At 40.7% G+C, this 22,784-nt stretch overlaps 6 protein-coding genes across 17 annotated transcripts; 4 read left to right on the plus strand and 2 right to left on the minus strand.

The window, feature by feature from the left end:
* Positions 1–115: 115 nt before the first annotated feature.
* On the plus strand, positions 116–1,795 carry LOC116805853. The gene has a single exon (XM_032740691.2). It carries the CDS (start codon positions 116–118, stop codon positions 1,793–1,795), a length of 1,680 nt encoding a protein of 559 aa, XP_032596582.2.
* A 360-nt stretch (positions 1,796–2,155) lies between these two features.
* On the plus strand, positions 2,156–3,790 carry LOC6568576. The gene has a single exon (XM_001994793.2). The coding sequence runs from the start codon at positions 2,156–2,158 to the stop codon at positions 3,788–3,790; it is 1,635 nt and encodes a 544-aa protein (XP_001994829.2).
* Positions 3,791–4,507: 717 nt separating this feature from the next.
* On the plus strand, positions 4,508–5,679 carry LOC6568575 (UDP-xylose and UDP-N-acetylglucosamine transporter). Its single transcript, XM_001994792.3, has 2 exons — positions 4,508–4,582; positions 4,651–5,679. The coding sequence occupies exon 2, from the start codon at positions 4,671–4,673 to the stop codon at positions 5,664–5,666; it is 996 nt and encodes a 331-aa protein (XP_001994828.1). The 5' UTR covers positions 4,508–4,582; positions 4,651–4,670; the 3' UTR covers positions 5,667–5,679.
* Positions 5,680–5,817: 138 nt separating this feature from the next.
* Positions 5,818–13,475, minus strand: LOC6568574 (aminopeptidase N). The gene is made up of 7 exons (XM_001994791.3): positions 13,056–13,475; positions 9,379–10,120; positions 9,158–9,313; positions 7,240–8,620; positions 6,808–7,013; positions 6,429–6,737; positions 5,818–6,363 (listed from the first exon to the last, which is right to left on the minus strand). Exons 2-7 carry the CDS (start codon positions 10,101–10,103, stop codon positions 6,120–6,122), a joined length of 3,021 nt encoding a protein of 1,006 aa, XP_001994827.1. The 5' UTR covers positions 10,104–10,120; positions 13,056–13,475; the 3' UTR covers positions 5,818–6,119.
* A 539-nt stretch (positions 13,476–14,014) lies between these two features.
* Positions 14,015–14,619, plus strand: LOC6568573 (UDP-N-acetylglucosamine transferase subunit ALG13 homolog). The gene has a single exon (XM_001994790.2). The coding sequence runs from the start codon at positions 14,015–14,017 to the stop codon at positions 14,606–14,608; it is 594 nt and encodes a 197-aa protein (XP_001994826.2). The 3' UTR covers positions 14,609–14,619.
* A 42-nt stretch (positions 14,620–14,661) lies between these two features.
* LOC6568572 (V-type proton ATPase 116 kDa subunit a1) lies at positions 14,662–21,295 on the minus strand. 12 transcript variants are annotated; one of them, XM_032740391.1, is made up of 12 exons: positions 21,247–21,293; positions 20,697–20,843; positions 20,454–20,630; positions 19,996–20,124; positions 19,077–19,243; positions 17,391–17,517; positions 16,157–17,315; positions 15,869–16,083; positions 15,595–15,600; positions 15,309–15,504; positions 15,075–15,246; positions 14,662–15,016 (listed from the first exon to the last, which is right to left on the minus strand). In XM_032740391.1, the coding sequence occupies exons 2-12, from the start codon at positions 20,811–20,813 to the stop codon at positions 14,908–14,910; spliced, it is 2,574 nt and encodes an 857-aa protein (XP_032596282.1). In that variant the 5' UTR covers positions 20,814–20,843; positions 21,247–21,293; the 3' UTR covers positions 14,662–14,907. The 12 variants fall into 12 exon arrangements, with proteins under 12 accessions (XP_032596282.1, XP_032596287.1, XP_032596286.1 ...); XM_032740396.1 differs by lacking the exons at positions 15,595–15,600; positions 19,077–19,243 and adding exons at positions 17,835–17,876; positions 18,300–18,400 and having other exon boundaries at positions 21,205–21,269; XM_032740395.1 differs by lacking the exons at positions 15,595–15,600; positions 19,077–19,243 and adding exons at positions 17,835–17,876; positions 18,300–18,400 and having other exon boundaries at positions 21,192–21,269.
* Positions 21,296–22,784: the final 1,489 nt, after the last annotated feature.

Here is a 22,784-nt window from a genome sequence, read left to right on the forward strand (position 1 = left end):
TCAGTTTTATCATTATCATTTAGCAAGTCAGCCCCTAAAAACGCTGACAATTCAATTTTGTCAATCATTATAAATGCAGCTCGACTCAACTGTCAATTCAACAGTCCCGTTAGAAATGTCGAAGGAACCGGAAATAAACGCGAACAATTGGCCCAGTGCTGACCAACTATCTGGATTGTGGGTGCACTTGATAGGAGAGCTAAGCATCAGGACCTTACTGTATTATCAGGCTGCAAAATGTCGATGCTGGATCGAACAATTGTTGAGTGAGAATAACATGACCACCAGCACTTTGGTATTCGACAAGGACTCTGGTGCACCATATCTAAAATCGCAGCATAATGTGGAAATGATGGGATTGATTTGTTTGGAAGCTGACGGATTTGAAATCGTACTGAGTACACTGAGTGTTATGTTGAATCAGATGAGAGAGGTGCCTCTGCTGATTCAGATATGCACGAAGGATCTGACTCAACCAGAGATAGAGGGATTAGCTACGCAGATCTTAAGGCGTTGCCAGGAGCTCCTAATGCCGAATGTACTCCTGCTCTTGAGTGATTTCTTTATTACGAGTCATATTTATGGCTATCAATATTTTCCTGCATTTCGCCTAACATCGCACGCTTATCGCTCTAATTTGACGCTGTACCCCAACAAATTGGATAATCTATATGGGCATGTTTTGAGGGCACAGCCAGATCTCTTGCGATCGAACATATTTATGTACAGGGATGGAAATGGAAAGCTGGTTTTAACCGGTGCACTCTGGCATTTAGTGAAGGAGTTTGCTCGCCATTTGAATGCATCACTTCAGTTTAGCTTTGAGCCAACTAAAGCCAATACTTTTAAAACCAGCTATTATACATTGATTGGTCATATTGAAAATAGGACTACGGATATAGCCTGCGGCCTTTTTGCGCCCGCCGTTGTTAAAAATGACCACTTATTCAGCTACCCAGTGTTTTCGCCTAGCTGGTGTATCATGTTGCCAGTAGATCGTGTCGTGAGTCCTCATGAAGCTATTTTCGGACTGTTGGAATCTCCCTTGATGTGGATATGCCTAGGTATTCTATATTTTTGTTTTCATTGGCTTCATGGAAGACGTATACCTGGAAGACGGCTACTTCAACTGATCCCCTTATTAATAAAGCTTTCGCTCATTTGCTCTGTGGTGGCTCAACTCTCGGCACTATTTATTCACCCACAAAAATTGAATTCGATTTCGAATTGGGAGAAGTTGAGCGCATCAGGCTTACAGATAAAGGGAATACGTGCCGATTTCCATTATTACCCGGAGGAATTGCGTATAAAGTATGCCTCGTCTTTTATATCAATTGAAAACCATACTTCATTTCAACTCCAGCGCGATAGTTTCAATGTTTCTTTTGGCTATACAGTAGTCCACTTAAAGTGGCGTATATATGCGGAAAGGCAGAAACACTTCAAGCAACCCCTCTTTCGGTATTCTAAAGATTTGTGTTTTCGTCAATTATCATTGCAATCTCTTGCCTACCAAGAAAACTCCATCTACCGCCATGAACTAAACTTACATATTCTTTGGTTTCGCCAAAGCGGTCTTTTGCTGTATTTGAATGATAATACTTTCTATGACATGGTAGGCGCCGGCTATTACAGCCTTAAGGACTTAAGTCAACAATACGAGGTGGGTCCGCTTACTTGGTCCGACTGTAGTTTTATTGGGGTGCTTTACGCATACGCAATTGGCATATCACTGCTGGTATTTGTGCTTGAGTTGGTAGTTTACTATATCAATGTTTGCTTGCACCTGCTGTAAACTTTTGTCATTAACAAATATCGGAAATATTGGTTACCGATTATTGAATACTCTGAGAGGCTTTAAAATAATCCAAAGAGACATATGTAGCAGCAACGATTATGTATCACATTGTAACAAATATTACATCAAAATCACTCTTTCAATCTCTGTATTAATGTATAATAAAATGTTAAAAAAAAACATGAATTTATTTTTCTGCTTTTACACTTCTCATCTTATTTAAGGCATTGAAATCTCGACATAATTGGAATTTTGTCTAATAAGTCAGTCCTAACCGTTTTTTGTAAGAGTAATAAGGACCTAAAATTGTTCATTTGTAATTTCAGTTGAGCTTTTAGTCGCCTTGAGTCCTCAGCTATGAACAATACTGTTCACATCTATGCTGAACTCCTTTCAGCCGTCGTTCGCTTCAATAACTTTAGTACAGTTTTCTACTTTGATCCTGAGGATGGAAAGAAGCCCTGTCATTTGGAGGGCTGGCTGTCATTGGCAGGAAACACGATTCCATTGCTCTTGTGGAGCTCAATTAAATCTATAAAACTGAGCAGCCTTTTCAACACACAGCTACTGGTCGTGGCTTGTCTATCGGAAGTCTATCGTGAGGATTTCTTAAACACCCTTTCGAACACTTTGCGATATATGCGACAGACTAAGCTGCTAATCGAACTGGTCGCCAATCAGGATGTGGATTTAGCTAGCCGAGTCCTTCAGTTTTGTCTACACAATCAGATGCTTAATGCGGCCCTAATCTTTGGTGACTTTGGCCAAACCCACACGTTCTTCAGCTATGAAGCATTTCCCAATTTTGTACTAAATGATCAAAAATTTACAAAGGAATTGCTCAACTTTTATCCAGATAAAACATTCGATATGCATGGCTCAATGATACGTGCTATGCCTGATCTCTCCGAGCCGAATACGATTCTATATAGTGATAAGGAAGGCAATGCTCGAGTGATTGGCTACGTTTGGAACTTGGTCGAGGAATATGCTCGAAAACATAATGCCGGCGTGCAACTTATCGATCAGGTGCTGGAGGGCAAGCGCTTGACTCGCATCCAATTGTTGGATATGGCACGGAATAATGTTATAGATATTGGGGCCGCTATGCAGCCATTAACTCTGAGTCACTCGGAAGAATATCGTGAGTACACATATCCGGTACAGGTTGCCAGCTGGTGTACCATGTTGCCCCTGGAGCCGATCCTTGAAGTACGCGAAATGTACGCATGGATGATGCCGGGAGTCACCTTCGGTTTCCTCTCGCTACTTTGGCTAATCTATGAGCTACGAAATGGTCGTTGGCATCGCCATAGACGTCTCCTGGCCATTGGCTGGAAAGTGTTGGCACTTATGCTCGCTTGCAACGTTCAGGGCAGATTGATTACGCTGTTTATTGCGCCACCCGCAAAGCCAACGATTTCCAATTTTGATGCACTCTCCAATTCGAGGCTGAGAATCTTTAGCCTACGCTTCGAGCACAGTTTGTATGACTTTGACTTGCGCACCCGATATGCACCTGCATTTTACCTGAGCGATAAGATTTCGGAGCTGCTGCAGCTGCGAAACTCGATGAACACCACCTACGCTTACACGGTGACTCATACAAAGTGGCAGCTGTATGCGGAACAGCAGACATCTAGGTTACGGCCCTTGTTCTACTACTCGGAGAACTTTTGCTTGTATCGGTTTATGTCCTTTGCCTTGGTCATGCCAGAGAGCTCGCCACATCGCAACAACTTTCATCACTACACCCTACAACTGGGCCAGTCGGGCATCCTTCAACACTGGGTGCGCAGGAGTTTTTACTACATGGTGCAGGCGGGCAAACTGCACAGGCAGGACCTCAGCGAACCGAGGCATTTTAACCCATTAGCACCGCAGGACCTGCACATTATCCTGCGTGCCTACGCATTGGGCGTACTAATTAGCTTGACCCTATTCATCGTCGAACTGCTCGTAAGTCGATTCAAAATTTGGATGGCAAGTTAGGGCGTGACGACAGTCATAGGGCAATTAAGTATACAATTGTTTTAGAAAGTAAACCAACTACACTTTGTGGAAATAAAAACGAGTTAAGTCCATTTCAACTATATTTAATTTTGTGGCGTACATATGGAACGGATTTCCATACTGAATACTGTAAGCTCAAGACTTAATTTGAGATGGGCGTTCCATGAACCGTGAGAAACTTTTAGTTATTAACTTATAATGTGAAATATTGTTTAAGGAGAAGGATTAATTGCCCACATCTAAATATTATTATAAAATTAAAAAGCCTAGTGATTGTTTTTATGGATTTATATTATATAGGAGAAATAATTAGCGAGTTTTGATTTATGACAAGTTTCAACAAAATTGTTTTAAGGCTTTCGTAAAATATGTTCAACGAGACAAACAGAATCAAAGGCGTTTGAATTTTTGATTTGATTTGCAGATCTTGTTGAATGACCTTTAAATCTATTATTTTCTGTTGTTTAACATTGAAAAGCTGTTCAAATGGAATGACAATGATTCCAGAGTGGTTAATTATGCTAGGTTTATCACTGTTGCAGTCGCTTTAATTGTTTTCCTTTTTTGTTATTACAAAAACGGTTAGACCAAAAAGAGATCGATAACTTGTATCGTGGGAATATGGTCACACTGTCGAGTACTCTTTTGCTTGCATTTGATCAGCGTACTATCTGCCAGGGCTGAAATTGCCCACCTGTGGCATTTGATTTTGTTGACATGGGCAAAAGAAAGTTTTCGCCACAATGGTATTGAACAGTTAACGGGCCAAGGGTGAGTTGCATTTAATATCACTCACAAATGATATGATGTGATATGTATTTCAATTTACGCATTTTCAGTCCGATGAGTGGCCAGCGCAATGAATTTTCGCGCCTGCTTAGCCATTGCCAGCGTCTTTGTGGGATGTTGTTGCGGTGTTGTGTTTCTGGAGCTGCTCGTTAAATTGGATCCGGGTGCGGGCAATTTGATTACCGCTGCGCAATTTGCATTTATTGCCCTTGAGGGTTTTGTATTCACGGCCAAATTTGGGATGGCGAAGCGTGTGATAAGTCTGCAAGATTATGCGCTGCTTGTGGCAATGTTCTTTGTGACGAGCGTATGCAACAACTACGTGTTCCACTTGAATGTGCCGATGACGTTGCACATGATAATCCGTGGTGGCAGCCTTATATCAAATATGTGCCTGGGCACAATAATACTCAAACGACAGTATCGATTGAAACAGTATATATCCGTCTGCATGATTACAATGGGCATCTTCATCTGCACTTATTTCTCTAGCCGGGATGTGGAAAATGTAGTTGACGTCGCCAACACGGACGCGACTAGCAATATATTCTGGTGGTCAGTGGGCGTGGTGCTGCTTGTACTCGCATTGTTCATCTCCTCGTACATGGGCATTACCCAGGAACTGTTGTACCGTCGACACGGGAAATATGCCCGTGAAGCACTTTATTACACCCACCTGTTGCCGCTGCCCGCCTTCCTCTTAATGTATGACAACATCAAAACGCATTGGACTTTGGCATTGGCAAGCGAACCGGTCAGATTGGGTTGGCTGGGAGATGTAGCTGTGCCGCTGCTGCTGCTTTATTTGCTCGGCAACCTTCTGATGCAGCACTTGTGCATTAGCTCCGTTTATTTTCTGACTACCGAGTGCAGTTCGTTGACTGTTACTTTGATTTTGACATTACGTAAATTCATCTCGTTGGTATTCTCGATTGTATACTTTCGTAATCCGTTTACGCTTTACCACTGGCTGGGCACAGCGTTCGTCTTTGTGGGCACATTGCTGTTCGCCAATGTCAGTCTCAGTCTTCCATCGTCGAAAAGAAATGCTGTGAAAAATGATTAAACATTCCAATTGCAACTTAGAAATAATGACACGCATAAACGAATAATGAATATTTTTCATTTACAATTTAAGTACAAAACAAGTAAATACAAAATAAAAGTATAAGATTCTCATAGTTCATATGAAAATTGACATTAAAAGTAAAACTTTACACGGTGATTCATTAGTTTTTTTTTTTTTTTTTTTTTTTTTTTTTTTTTAGTTTTGCACGGACGGGACAAATGACCGTACATTTTGAATAGATTCTAGCTTCAAGAGCTTAAGTGGCTTCTTTGGCTTTTGACTTGATGCGAAACACTCGACATAAATACATTCTAAATGATACACATAAATATACATAAATGCACTGGTTTTGCCACATGCTACAAAATAATGAATTCAAATTTGCTTCTCTTGCAAAATCTAATACTGCTTCATCCACAAGCCACGTGGTTGCTCATAATGTGTCTGTCCCTACGTGGTTTGTGTTTGTGTGGTGCCAGCTTCTCGTTGCAGCCATTTGACAATCGATTTGTAATTACGATTCATCCAGTCCACATTAATTTCCACCTGTTCCATAATCTGCTGGATGGTTCTATTGTATACCCAATGTGAATCGCGCACAAATTCCTCCAGTTCGGCCAATTGGAACTTGGAGTTCATTCGCTTGCTGGCAAACTTGAGCAGCGTGTGAATGTTGGATATCTGGGAGCCCATGCTAAAATTTACATTTAAGAATATGATTATTATTTGGATATTTAAGTAAATGACAATTGAACGTACTAAGTGTTTATCTCCTGCCAGTTGTTGCGTAGATAATCGAAGGCAATCTTTTGACCCACCACTGTGTTGGAGACAGCGGCAAATACACGGAAAACATCCTGCTTGCGTATATGCTGACCAGCAATGCCACGCCGTAGATAGCGATGCAGCAGCCAAGGCTCTTTCGAGCAGCCCAGCCCGTTAAGCAGCAGTTCCTTTTCAGCAGGAACTGATGTCTTCAAATATCGCTCGAAGGTAAAGTCCCATTCGTACTCCGTTCCGTATTGTATGGCCGCACAGTAAACAATGCCGCGCATATTTGGATTAATGCTGAGGGGGGAATAAAACAAATCTTGTACTCAACATCTGACAACATTTGACGACAATTGTTCAAACTTACGGATTGTATGCATCGGGATTGGGCGATTGCACCCAGTTCTGGAATTGCTTGGTGCTCTCAGAGATGCACGGCTGATGGCCCAGATGGCAGGCCATGCTGAGTACCTCGGAGCGCTTCAAGAGCATTGGAATGTTTTCGTTGTCGCCCTGCGAATCCTTGTCCTCCACCTCGTTGTACACCTTGCGCAGCAGTTTCAACAGATAGTTCTGCCAAAAAGTGATTAAATATGAAAATATATATAAGATTACATAAGCTTGTAAAATTTCAAATATAATTACACTATTAATATAAAAGTTTTGGCATTATAATAACAAAACTGAGTTGTGGAAATATCGAACATTAACTAATAGATTCAACAATATCTCATTTTAAGAATGTCATTAATAAGCTATCCGCCAATTCTCATTGTTTAATTAAGAGTGTTTGATTTACCTTCAGCAGATCGTAGTCGCCCGAGTTGGCAAACATGGAATCGATAAAGTTAAAGTTAGTGTTGGCCGCCTTCCACGGCACATGATTCGTCTCGTATGCCAGATAGCGAGTTAGATTCATGGCCGTGTCGTAGGATAAATGGTAGCCGCGTGCCAAATTCATAACATCATCGATCAGCTGGGCGCGATTTGCGGGCGCTATTTGAGTGAAGTGTGCAGCATCCATTAGATGTTGAGTCACCGCACGCCAGTTGTCCAAATCGTAATTGACACGATAGTAGCCCGTCTGCTGTATGTTGAAGATGAACCACTTGGCCGTGGAGAGATAACGATTTTCCAGCTCGTAGGTTTTGGTGCGTGGTATCCACGTTGTGGGTCGAGTGTTCTCAAAATTTAACTCGGTATCGGTGGTATAGGTAATGGGTATCCACCAGAGTGGGCGATCGTCCGATTTGCTGCGATTGCCATAGCTGAAACGCACCTGCTCCAGACGCACTGCATCCGAGTTGGGATGACGCGAGATCTTAAGCATGGGATAACCAGCCTGCAGTGTCCAGGTGTCCATGATAGCCTTGACGCTGGTGCTGCTATCCAGCAGACCCGATGTCTTCGCCTCGTCGGTCAGGAAACGCCACAGATCGTCCTGTGTGGCCGACTTATAGGCCATCTCGCTGAGATACTTGCTGAGACCGCCGCGAAAAACGGCATCGGTCAGGAAGTGGCTCATCATGCGGATAACTGTGGATCCCTTAGCATACGAAATGCGATCAAATAATTCGAATATCTCCTGGGGATTGCCAACCTCTTGGGAGATCTTGTGCGTTGTGGTCAGGGCATCCAGCTGGAATACGGTCTGCAGTTCATTCACCACAAACTCATCGAGCAGCTTCCATTCGGGCGCCACTGCATTCGCTGTCAGATACTCCATGTAGCTGGCGAATCCTTCGTTTAACCAAATGTCCGACCACCAGCTGGGCGTCACGAGATTACCGAACCATTGATGGGCCAGCTCGTGACCCACCACAGAGGCGACACGCTGCTTATTGCTGGCCGTGGCCACACCCTTATCGAACAGCATCGCCGTCTCCCGGAATGTGATGAGGCCCCAGTTCTCCATTGCGCCCGCCTGGAACTCGGGCAGCGCTATCATATCGATCTTGGGCAACGGAAACGCAATGCCAAAGAAACTCTGCAAAAAATCCAGAATCTTTGGACCCACACTGAGCGCATACTCAGCAGACTTAATGGCATCCGCACGGGCCCAAACGGAAAAGTTGCCAGACGAGATGTGCGTAAAGTCGGATATGGCATAGGCCACCAAATAAGTGGACATGGGCACAGATTCAGCAAAGTGATCCCACACATAATTGGGTAAAGTTTCGCTGTGTAAACAATTGAATAGATGGGATTATTATCAACGAATTATCTATCTACATACATATATCTAAATAGTTTAAGCCTAACTGCCGATTGACGTTTTGCAAATAAAGCTGAGCTAGAAAGTTACAATTTTACAGGACATATGGAAATTTTTAAGGCTTATGTGTCATTAATACATTATAAGAAATTAGTTCGACATGGATTCCCTCATTTAAGTGGTTTGCAAAAACTGAATACTTTACAAATATTATCCATTAGGAGCTATTCATATACATATGTATATGTATATACCACAAGCTGATCGTATTGAAGAAGAGTGCCGATTTATTTCGTTAATTTGGATAACATTATTTTCAGGATTCGAGTTTTGGATGGTTTTATATAATCATCTTTTATTGAGATTATAAGCTAGGAGATTATATATACGGACATGACTATAACAATCCGTCTTTTGATACTGAATCAATCAACTTGGTGGACTCGCAGAACTGTCATTGTAATTAAGTTGTGCGTTGCTATTAAAGTGCTTGGCTACTTACTGATTATTGCTGTAGACGATGGGCATATTGGAGATGGTGGTCAGGTGGCGTGGACGTGCTATGTGCATCGTAAAGTTGGCCTTGAGTGCTGGCTCATCGAAGCAAGGAAAAGCGCGTCGGGCGTCGGTTGCTTGAAACTGGGTCGAGGCCACCCACCTGGGAATACAACCCACATTAAATCAATTGCGACTCTCGACAAAGGTACAAATTCCTCTACTCACCTGGTCTCATTGTGCACCTCATAGGAGCTGCGATAGAATCCCTGCAACGAATCTTTTATGATGCCCGCAAAACTAATGTGGACCACATATTCCGAACCGCTTTTTAATTTATCATACAGTTCAATGACAAAGAACTGTTTGGATCCAACCAGATAATGTTTACGAATGCGCAGACTAGTCGGCACCAATTCATCCATGTTCCCATTGGCCAGTGTACGATAGACGGCCAGATCGTTACGTGTAATGTTCAAATCCTCGGCATGCATGGTAATGTTATAGCAATCCTCCAGGACGAGTACACGAATTTGGACGCTGCCCGTGAAAGTGAAGTTGCCGCTCATCTGTGGCTCCAAGGTGATGTTGTACTTAATCGGTTGGATGGAGCGCGGCAGGCGAACATCCTGATCGTATTTGGGACCATCTTCGGCGCCATGCGAATGCTTTGAGTTACGCAAATGGACGCTGGTGCAAACGATGTCTCCGCCAGCATCCAGTTCGGCGCATGTCGCAAAATTATACACAATAAAGCCCACGGCCAGCAGGCTGCATACGAAGAAGGAGGCCAACAGTGCGGCGGTTGTCACTGAGATGCTGTACCGCTTGCCGGTGCTGGTGAATGTGGTTGTGGGCGTGGTGCCACTGCTTGTGGCTGGCATTGGCAGCGAATTGCCATGACGAGTCTCCATGCTGAGATTCTCGTGGAGGGGCATTTCCTTAACGACCATGTCGTCTTGGCCTTAACCTGTACACAGATTGATAGAGTTAACCGATTAGTAAGCTGAAGAGGTGAGCTGAGACACCACTTCCGTTTCCACTTCCACTTCCGCTGGCAATTTGTAAATTTCGGAACGTTTAATTGAGTGCTAGTTGCATACGGTAATTTAATATAGTTCTGCAGGTTATATTCCAATCTCTCGGCAAGGGCCACTTCAGTGGTTTCCAACAACCACCCCACTTTTGCGACTTGTTATCCTGATCGAATTTGTGATAAGTGCACATTGTTGTGGTTTGAGACTGTGGCAAAATGCATGCCACAAAGGGTTGCACACTTTGCGTCCTATGCATAATTATATAACTAAGCCCTTCTGGTTTCTCAAGTTTCTCCCTACTACTTACAGAGAACAACTCTAGGCTTATGTAATATTGTACATATTATTTACAGCGAATAAATAACAAACATGTAATTAACTTAGTTATGCACTTTTTTGTGTGCATCTCAAAAGTTATAGCCAACCATTTGTCTCGCTTATTTATGCGTGTCATATAACAAACTCTGCTTCTGTGCAAAATACAAGTTTGTTACTAGCCAGCTTCTGACGAACCATGTGCTCACACACACACACATACACACACACACACACATACACACAGTCATACACAAACGTCATAATAGCAGTAAGAAAAAACCCCGTCTGCCGTAAATATTTGTTTAGTTGAGCCATTAATATTATTTTTATTCCGCATTCTACAGTATTTCCCAAGCTGGTATTACAATATTTGCAACTAACAATAAGATTTTAAGTAACTGATTACTATGTTAATATGTTAATTCCCCAACGATAAATTCAGAATGTAAATAGTAATGATCGTGGCTTGATCATGTGTTTTACCCTATCCAAATTTGTAGCTCTGAATTGGCAGCGCTACTCAAATACACTCATAGGAAAGGTCAGTGTTCAGTCAAAGATCTCACAATCTGCGGATAACGTTATCACAAAGTCAATGCCATTAATTTGATTGCAAACAATAAGCAAGTGTGATTAATTGACTAATAGAATATTGTTTTCATATTTTTATTCGTAAACACTTAAAATCGCTCACTTTGTTAAGGTCTAAGGGTGATATTGTGTCAAATGTCAGTTTTAAGGTATATTTATGCTCTGCACTTTTGACTGCTTAGCTTACACAAAATCCCCACTGTACAGTGAGGTCTCAACGACTCGTATCACTTGAGATTGTTGATGTTACTTGTTCTATAATTAAATTCTTGAATATTGCGTAGTTAATCGCCTGAACTAATATTTCCAAGAAAAGCTGCATTCGTAATGCTTTTCAAGTTGAGGTTTTACCCAGCAAATGGGCTTAATTCGAATTAAAATATCCATATAAAATTAGGCGAGTGCTAATTAGTTAGTCTTATTGAAATTGCCAGACAGAATACAATGAAGGAGTGCGGCAAGATATTAAAAAAAAAAAAAAAAAACGGTTGTCTTAATATAATTAAGAAGATATTTCATTCATTTGCATACAGATGATGTGAAATACATGAATTAATGTCGCCAAATGCCGGCTAATTGAGTTATGACATTAATTTGATCTGTTCGCTTGCAACAAATTGCTACAATTAAATGCTGGCCATTTGGGGCAGCGATGCCAGCAGCAGTGTGACCTTCATTAAAAACTGAAATAATACGACGCCCTCGCATACGCATACATAAGTATATATATGTATGTGTACATGTATGTGCATCTCATGTGTCGACTCACTCTCCCATGGGGAGGGGTCAGTGGTCCCACAGTGAGAGTTCAATTTATGGCCGTATTTTATTGATCAAATGCTTTTGAACATTGATGATAATCATCAATGAGTTAATAATGATGATGATGATGATGACACGTCGTTGGCAGATAATTAAGACAAGGACATGAATTGCAGAACGCCTTTGGCAATGTGCGCTGCTTGCCGACACATTTACGCACATACATACATACATACACAAATATGTGTGTACACAAGCACACACACACAGTCATACATATACACATGTGCTTTGATTATATGCATGTACGTATACTTGATTAAAAACATCAAAATACACACAGCATTTTATCGGTAGCTGCCCCGCAGCGTTGTTTTCAATCTGTTGGATATATTTTGTATCTGTGTGGCACTCACACGCATTTTAGTTGCACACACGAGACCATAAATTAAATAATAATGGAGTGTGTTGGTTGGTATGGCTCCCAGCTATCTTATGACAAGCTTATTTGCCACAGCTACAAATGAAGAAGTGATCATCGCTTGGATCACTCAATTTACACTTGTGCACTAATTAAATATCGGCAGCAGTCAATTCGAATATACAAAGTTAAGTAGAATCTTTTCTACCTTCGTTTTTTTTTTTATTATATTTATTTTTTTTTAGCCAGCAATGTCTATAAATTTGGTTTGTTAAATTCAATCGATGAATGAGTGAGAACTTAATAAAGTATAAGCTGGAGCAAATTAAATTTATTGATCCTGCCAGAAATGATGAGCAGAGACATATGGAAGCAATCGTATTGATTTCAAGTGTCTGCAAACTGAAATTAAATTTTGCTTATGTTCAACAGATGTAAAAAGCCGAACGATGCTCAAAAATGTGCACAAACAACAACATTTAAAACCAAAGTGAAAATTGTATACAAAATAAACAAGAAATACGAAATGTGTGCAGAAATAAAAATGAAATTAAATGAAGTGTTGATAAGTTCACGGCTTAAACGTTCTATACAATAAACATATAAATAAATACATATTTATATGTATATATATATATACATGTATGCAAATATATAGGAAGAACAACTGTTCAGCAGATCGTAGCTGAATATGGGGACTATGAGTCGAAAATCAAATAAAAATAAAATTAACATTAACATTAAAATTAAGTGAGCAACCCGAATTTGGATTTTACCTCTTTTTTCTGCTTCTGCTGCTGCTTCCAATTAGATCTCCCTTCTCTTCACTTCTCTTTTGCAACTTTACAGCTATGCAGTTTTCTGTTATGCTTTAGCGGATGCAAATGGCATAAAAACTCCTACACTGACACACACACACACACACACACTGTTAAGGGACACCGAGTGGTCACTAATACAATTACAAGCATAAATTTGCCTAGATGTCTGGCGGTCAAGGCAACACTTTCACAGGCGCGCGTGGATAATTGAATTAATGTAAACAAATCAAGCAACCAGGAAGATGAGTTTGCTCAAATACATGCAAATGCAATTTATCCAAGGTATCATTGACAACAGCGAACAGTAGCAACGACAGCGACAACCACACACAGACAATTAACACAACCGTTAAGCGTAACGGCCGAGAACAGACTGAAAGCGCAAGCAACAAGAGCCAAAGCATAATCGTATCCAGCGTATGCATAGATCGAAATCGAAACCAGAGAGAGAGAGAGAGAGAGCGAGAGAGAGAGAGAGAGAGCGAAAGCGAAAGAGTGAGAGAGACTTTAGACACTGTGTGGATGAAAAATCGAGAATATAAAAGCAGACAGTAGTGGAACTATGTAAATTATCCCACCATAAATTCTTTACTATTGAACTGCTAATGTGGTGAAAAACTTCATGTTAATAAAATAAAATTTAAAATATGTTTAGTCACTTTTTAACATAAATTGAAGTATATTAAGCGATTTTTTGTTTTATTATATTTGCTCTTACATATTATTAATTGTAAGATTATTTAGTTTATAAATGTACTATTGTTAATAATAAAAAACAATAATAAAATTCCTTAGTAGCAGCGTAGATAATAAATAAATAATACACACATATCTTTTGAATTATCGTAACGGTTTTTATCCGCCAGATTATCGTATTAATTATCGATTGACATCAATCATCAAAAATTGTAGCAATGCTTAACCTATCGATATATTTTGCCATCTTTAAGCGTGTTTGTTATTTTAATTGTCCACTTTATTTTGATTACAAAATGCATTTAAAAGTTGTTTACGTCACCGTAGGCACCACAAAATTCGATGCACTCATTAATGTAATGACGTCAGAGGAGGCTTTGTGCGCACTGCAAAAGCACAAATGCCAGAAACTTGTATTGCAACATGGCAACTCGACGCCGGTGTCGGCAACAAATCTTTCGCAAATCAATAACAAATACGGCATTCAAGTGGAGCAATACAAGTTTCGACCAAACGGGGAGGATATCAAGGCTGCCGATGTGATCATTGGACATGCGGGCGCTGGCACCTGCATGGACATATTGAGCAACGGCAAGCCGGGTCTGATTGTCGTCAACGACGAACTGATGGACAATCATCAGCTGGAATTGGCACGTCAATTGGCATCCGAGCGATATTTGTACTACTGCCGGGTTAACGAGGTGAGCGGCAAAATTGCCACTTTGGACTTTGATGCTCTGCAGCCCTACGAGCCGGCCACAGAGAATATGCAAAAGTTTGTCAACGCATTAAACGAACTGATGACCCATTAGCATATTGCAAATCATTGTTTGTTTTTGGGGCGCTAACGCATGGAGCGGGCGCATTAGATATATAGATATATATTTAGATGAGTAAACACGACAAACGGCTATATAGAACGTTAGATATTATAGGGCTAGACAGTACATAAATTCACGATTATTAAACATTAACACATAGAACGATTACTAAGCATATGTTTATAAATTCCATTAAATTGTTATTATATATAGCTGCATAAATGATGAGACTCTTCACATGCTTTGGTTGCTGTTTAGATGATCCTGCTGTTGCTGCTGCTGTCGAGCATTTAATCGGTTTCGCCGGTGGCAGTGCCACCATTCTCAATGATGTTATCAAAGGAGAAAGGCATGAAGGCATAGCCCTGACCCAAATAGAATTTACTTTGGAATTCCACCCTGCAAAATGCAAATAAATTTAGTGCTTTTAAGATTAGTTTCTTGCTGCATCGCATACCAGTGCAGACGTAGCGTGTGGAGGAATGCTGATAGACCCTCCATCAAGACTAAAATGCCCACGGTTAGAATGGCCCAGAAGGCAAACACGACGGTCAAAAAGATGCCGCCAATTGGCCCCTCCTTGTTCAGGCCAAGTGCCAACACCATATTCCACAGGACCTCAGCCAGTTCTGTAAATCAATTCATTTAGATAAAGTCATCAAAAGCTTTAGTTGTAACTGAAGTGACTTACGGGCATGGGCCAAGGAGAGGGCCCACAAACGCAAATAGGATGCGGTATGGGAAACGGAGCCCAGCACATACTCAATGGTGTGTATGCCCTGGTGTATGAATATCTCCGACATCTCCTCCTCATCATGGTGTCCACCAGCACCGCCATTTGGCAGCGCACCCACTTCCGCATCCGACGAGCCAGTAATGGGTTGCACCTGCTCGAACGTAAGAATAATGTGCATTAGTTATAAACTTTACAAACTAGTAATCCGTAATTTTGTGAAACAACAAACGACACGACTAACCTCTTCCTTTAGCGTTTGGATTGGTTGGTGTTTTTGTTAGTGTTTTATTCAATTTTTGTTTGGGTTGTGGTTAGTTAATTGGTAGTGGTTGGTGGGCAAAGTCGGGGGCAAAGCATAAATAAACAGAAGTGCAGAAAACACAAGTATGTCTGTTAATTAAACGCTCATGTATCCAAAAGCTTGAAATGAATGTAACGACGATGGGACTGGTGACTAGTGAATGCAGTTGTGGATGTGGTCTGAGCAAGATTTGCAGATTACACTATGTACTTACGTTGGCCAGTTTGCGCGCCTGCATTATCTTAATGGGCTTGCCGAGCAGCATGACTGGAATGCATCCGAGAGCGACTACCACGAAGACAGTCTGGAAAAATTGCTGTCCCCAATACATGTAAACGGGGCAATTATCGTGTGCCTTCGACTCCTTGAACAGCACCATATCGATGAATGTGATCAGAATGGATGGTGCACACGCCTCCGTAAAGGGAACTAGGGTATAACAGAAATGTGTCAAATTTAAATACAGATTGCTTTATATACTTAATCTGCCACTTGCACTTACACTTATTTGTAGCCTCATAACGATTCCATTTGATAAACATTAGCAAAACCATGTAGAAGAAGAGGAGCACCAGGAATATCAGCTGTGGAATGAACTCATAGATCAGCGACAAACGATTGCGGAAATAGGTATGATTGTGCCAGCTCATGATGACGCCAAAGATCATGTGCAATACACCAAAGATAATGGAGATCTTCATCTTGTAGGCATTCTGAAAGACAATCTTATTGGATGAGGCCACCTGCCAAATGGGATCCATGCCAAATGGATATGGTGTGCCTTCGTAATCGCTGGTCGCCGGACTCAACTGTAGGTATGTGTTATTCCAAACCGTTGACTTGTTGTACGTCACATGCCAATGCGAGCCAAAGATGTTCAGCGACTTCGAGAAGATGTCGTTGTAGATCATGCCCGTGTACATGGAAAATACGCCCATGAGGAAGATGATGTAGCGACCGCCAAAGAATATGTTCCAGATCTCGTTGTCTGTCTTCTGTGCAGCGAGCCCTTTCTCCTTCCGTATCATCCAGAGGCCAAAGAGCGCCATTATAGCACCATGGCCCAAATCACCGAACATCACCGCAAACAGAAATGGGAACGTAATGATGGTGTATGGGGCCGGATTCATTTCCCGATAACTGGCCACACCATACGCATCGATTAGGGCCTGAAACGCTTTGGTAAACTTGTTGGTGCGATTATATGTCGGTGGATTCTCGAACGTTTGCATTCGATTCAAAATCGGTGGCACCGACGAACCAGAACGCTCCGTGCCACGTCGCAACGCCAACTGGATGGTCTCAATGTCCAACAGCGGCACCCAGCATTCGGCAATCAGACACTTTTGTGTCACATCCAAGTTGAAGAGATTCAGCGTATGATAGATGGCCTTGATTTTGCGCACCTTGACAAACCAGTTCTTCAGATTCTTGGCTGCTGCAACTAGGACACGATGGCGATGATCCTGCGTCTGGCCGAGCACCGTATTCAGATCCTCAATGCGTGTCATTACGCCCATGGCCATTTCACGACGATCCGCTGGCGCCTCGGGGCATGGATAGAGTGTGGCACGGAAACCCTCGCAGATCTTCTTCACGCGCGTCTTCAACTGATCACCTTGAAAGAATATGATGAACACCGATTTGTACACTTGATCGCCCTGCAAAAGAAAAAAAATGAAACTTTAAAAATCAGATTTGAATTGATATTGCTGCTGCTGCTGCTTGCTACTTGCATTGGTGGGATCCTCGAGCGGTGACTCAATCATGGCCTGTCGCAGGAACACATTGCCACGACAGGCACGCCACAGCATTCGCTCAAAGGCGGGCAACTTCTCGCGCGAAATGACGCCGGCCACAAAGCTTAAAGAGATGAAAAATTAATCGATCGTCGTAATTGGAGTAATTGTGGAAATGTGCATCATTCCGGTTAGTTTACGGCAAAAAGGAAAACTAAACTCTCAAGCACAAATACCAATGAACGCAGCATGGAATGGAACGTGGCGACAGAAACATTCAAAAGGAGAACACGTTTTGTTTTTTTGTTTTTTATTGGGATTGGAATTTTGGATGGATTTGATGTGGCGAGCGAAGCTAATGACCACAAAATGACAATGTGTCTATATACACGAGTTGATGAGGCGCATTCCTAGACTAATTTTCAATTGTGGGATACCAACCATGGCAGATAATCCTCACGTTCAATCGATTTATCCATAAAACTATCAATTGTTCAAGTTCAGAAACATTTTTTTTTTTTTAGGAAGAGAGGAACAGAATAGAGAACGGTTTTGCTTTTAGTTCTTTAGGATTGTTCTTTTTTAGTTCTTTTTTTGCACAGAAAATTATTGCTTCAAAAAGAAATGGATTAGGGGATTAGGGGCTCCAACATCTAGGAATGTTTGGTGTGAATCATGCGGGTTTTGTTTTCTCAATAAATTCATTCATTTTATATGGTTTTCTTTTCTATTTTCTTTTGGCATAAGCGGAACGTCTGTTTTGTTTGTTAGTTGGCGGCGGCGGCGGCGGCGTTAAGCAATAATTTTTTGTTGCAAGTAAGTAACGTAAGTAAGTAAATTTGCATGGCAACAACTGCCACAAGTAGTAAGTAGTACGTAGCTATTTGGTATTGGTTCGATACGTACCCAAGCTGTACGGGACCCATGGAGGCACCGGCGGTGCGCGACTCATCGACGATGAGGGCCCGCGTCATCGACTCTGTGGTGTGATTTAGGCCGCCCTCTTGCTAGAAATTGTTGTAAAAGTGGTTTTTGTTTTTGTTTGTTTTTTGTTTTACGACATTGTTGATAGTAGAGCAGTATCTTTACAATCATATAGTATATTAGTACTTATATGCGTATATGCATAGTTAATGCGGTTAGTTGCTGGTTGGTTTAATTAAAGCTATCCGCCTCCAAATTGTTGTAATTTTGGTTTTTTCGGGAATTGTGTATTGGGGAGGAGGAGTGGGGGATCGGGCAGACGGGGAAACCATCACCAGAGTTATCACTGATCTTAAAACACACATTGTACACAAACAGCTATACGTACATACATATATTTATACATACATACATGTATATGTATGCATATGTGCATATCATGGAAATATGTTGCTAAAGAGAACCTAAAAACCATATACATACATACATACATATATTTATATATATTGTATATTGTGTACAGATAGGACACACATAACTGTACATAGATAACGAAAAACGCAAAAGTAGCCATGGAGAATGAGAGCGAGCGAGCAAGTCGGGTTTGGTTTTCTCATTTTTTATGCTTTTGTTTAACAGTTTGTCGAACGTTTTGTTTTTGCTTTTGTACTTAGGTAAATGCGCAGGCTGAGTTTAGTTTTCCCCCATTTGATGTTGTTGTTGTTGTTGGTTTTTTTTTTTTGAGGTTTCAATATTTACCCAAGTTTCAAATTTTGGCCCGGCTGATTGGCACGGACGCCCTCCTCGCCCAACAGCTGCGCTTGCTCATCCTCGTTCTGGTTGTCGGCCATCTGCAGATAGCGTCGATATTTGTTTGATGAACGATTTGTTGTTGTTGTGGTCGATTTGTAAATCGTTGGCACCGACTGGCAACACAACCGGGGCGTATAAACATGTGTGTGTGTGTTGTTGGTATGTGTATTTTGTGGTCGATTGTGCATTTGCATTTGCAGGGTATTTCGGGGTTCGTTCGTTTGATTGTTTGTTTTTTTTTTTTTTTTTTGGGTATTTTGCATAGGGTTTTGTTTTGCGTTTGAATTGAATATGAAAAAATAAAACGTAAAAGACAAATAAAATAAAAATAACCAAAGAGTAAATAAATATTAAATACAATTATATACATACTTAAAAACAAAACGCACACAAATACATACATACACATATGGAATTGACTGCGGAATAGGAATCAAGCATGCGCATATAAATTATACTCGACTTAAATTAAAATATAACTGGGAAACTGGGCAATTGGGCAACTGGGAATGCTCAACTAAAGCTACATAATCACAACTGTCTATAAAATATGTTTACTGTTATAGTTATGGATATATTGGCGATAGTAAGTACTGTTTTATGTTGTTCTGTTGTTGTATTGCGTTATAAATTAAATAAATACTTCAACCGAGTGAGACAGAAAGAAAAAGCTCTGCACCATTTGCTGTGTTGTCAGACTGGATTATTGGTTATCGAATTAATTAATATGTATGTTAATCAATTGTCAACTCGATGTTGTTATTGTTGTTGTTGCTTTTGTTGTTGTTATGTCTTATCTGTAAGCTGCTGCTGCTGGGTGGGTTTGTTGCCTATAAGAAATGTTAGCCAAAAGCCGCATGCATACCTCATCGAAGAAGACCTGCGTCTTGCGCAGAATGTGCTTCAGCTCCGTCAGCTCCAAGAAGTTGCGTTTCAATGCCTCCGCATTTTGGTTGACCTCGCGCAACTCGTTCTCCAGTTTCTCAAAGGTGGCCTGTAATAAATCGGAAGCCATATAAATTATAGAACAGCTAATGATTTTATACACTAATCATTTAATACACTAGCTAAGCAGCTAAGCAATAATATCAAATATCTGAGCTTATTTTACAATCGCACATATACATTATGATCATCATTTATGGCCACTCATAGCTGGCCTCCAATCAATCAGCCGTATAATTTACAGATGGCAAACGATTTAATACACTTGTTAAGCAGTTAAGCAATAATATGATATAACTAAATCTATAATTTTCGAATGCCAATATATAATATGATAAATATAGTATGTTTATTAATTTATTGCCAGTCAAAACTTGCCTCCAAATCAATCATTTCACGGGGCTGTGGCGCCTCGGGACTCTCGCCAGTGTCCAGCATGGGTATGCCATCCTTTTTGATCTCCTTCTCGAGGTAGCGCAATTTGCGTTCCATCTCATCGCAGCGGCGCACCTCGTTGACGAATTTGCGTTGAAATGCATTCACATCCGGGTTGAGCTGTGCAAAGAGCACAAATTAGGCATGCATAACTCAATTTTGCAGCTTTTGCAGCAAAACACTTACATCACGAAACTGAACCAATCCCAACTCGCCCAGCTCGGAGACACAGGCATAGGCCGCCTCGCTTTGTAGGAAGAGCTGGCAGAGCGCCATCTCCTCGCTACGGAAAAGTGAACCCATTTTCACAGCTCAACTGTTAATCAGCGCTCGCTGCAAAAGAATAGATATAAATTCCAAAATACAGTTTTTGTATTACTATATTATAAATAGCAATGATTCATTGAATAATTATCTATTTAACATTTAAAACGGTTTGTCACTTCTTTGTCTTTCGCTCTCTCCCTCACTGTTTGTGAGAGTGGTCTGATTAAGTGTTAAATACGCCACGCAAAATATCAATCTCTTTATAGATTTATTGATTTTTCGCTGTGTCAAAAGTGAATAGAAAGTGCTGCGTTGCACGGTTGTTGTTTTCAACGAATTATTCACTGCAATATGTCATTTTATTTACGTAATTATTTCACAAATTAGTTATAGTATTTATTCATTTAGGCTTACGTATAGTTTTTACTTGTTAAATATTTAAGTTGCACAGCTCAGAACGTTTAATTACCAATATATTTTAATTTTTTGTGTTTTGTGCTGCAGTGTGACCGACTTTGCATATGGCAGAAAACACAAAATTCTCACACTATAAAAAAATACCAAAATATATACTAAGCAAAGCTGTAAGCGAATTCAAAACATTTAGAAATTTTTTAAAAATAATAATTACAACTAATGACTATTTTTGCATAGATCAAAATTTAAAACTGAATTTCTCCAACCAAAAACTGGTTCCCATGAAAATCGCTCATCGATAGCTGATGTGCCGATATTTTGCGCGGTCACAGCTTAAACATGAAAATATGTTTTTATTTTGTTACATTTTTTCTTTGCATAAAGCAGATAGCATAGCAACTTTAAAAATAACTATTCAGCGAAAAAAGTTGCTCGCTGAATTTTCTTTTGTTTGAATCTTCATGTACCTTACAGTTAATGCTGTTAATTGTTAATGGGAATGCACAGGAAGTGATAATGTAATGCGATGGGTGCATGCTAATTAACATTAGTATCAATTTGCATTTATTATGCACGCAACTAAACTAGAATGGCTAACGCTGCAGCTTTCGAGTGCTTAATAACACCATCATCACGCCTTCCGCTCTTTAATGTGGTGTGCTCTTAAGCGCAAAGAGCGGGGGCGCCGGTGAGTCCTTGGCTACAAAATGACGAAGAACCAACAATACCAGCATCCACGACGACAGCATCCAAACGATGCAAACGAACCCGATGGCGACATTTTTCGTTTGGCTCACGATTCAGTGTGAATTTGTAACTTGAGATCGACGGAACGGCTGCGGCAAAAGGCTCGGTAAATGGTTTAGGCAAAATATATCAGCAGCAGAAAAAATAAAATAAATAAAAACAACAAACACAAGTGAAGAGGCATATAACGGAAAGTGGAAAGTGGAGATGGTCAAAGTAGAAAATTTTGATGCTTGCCGCTGTTTCTGTTACTGTTACTGCTACTATTTAATACTCGTGCCTCGTGCGCGCTTCTTTGTGTGTGTATGTGTGTGTGTATATGTGTGTGTGTGGGTCAGTGTGCCAATTTGCAATTCACACAATATGTGAAATCAGACAACAAAGGCAACATTTTTGTAATTGAAAAATTTATTGCTTGTTACATATGCGCGAGTTGCTGTTGTTGCTGTTATCCTGCTGCTGCTTCATCTTCAGATTGTTGTTGTTGTTGTCGGTTTGGTTCGGGTTCGGGTTCAGGCAGACGGCTCACCGCACCGCAACCCCCAAAAGTATGCTAAGCCCACAAAGCATAGCCAAAAAAGCGAAAAAATGAAGAAAATCAATCCCCCCGCTTGCCATAAGTAGCAGTTAATTTTGCGCTTAATGGAATTCCCTTCAAATCCTCTAAAAAAAAGAAATGAAAATAACTACTGTATACCATATAAAATTGGTGTAAATAATTGGCCAAAAGATTTACCACAAACAGGCAGCCAGACCAAATGAAAAGAGAAAAGCTTTTGCTTTTCTCTGCAGCGCTGAGGCCGCTCCCAAAAAAAAAGAAAAGCAGCAGCAGAAAAAAAAAAA

Source organism: Drosophila grimshawi, unplaced genomic scaffold (assembly GCF_018153295.1).
Source record: "Drosophila grimshawi isolate 15287-2541.00 unplaced genomic scaffold, ASM1815329v1 contig_311, whole genome shotgun sequence".
Taxonomy (NCBI): domain Eukaryota; kingdom Metazoa; phylum Arthropoda; class Insecta; order Diptera; family Drosophilidae; genus Drosophila; species Drosophila grimshawi.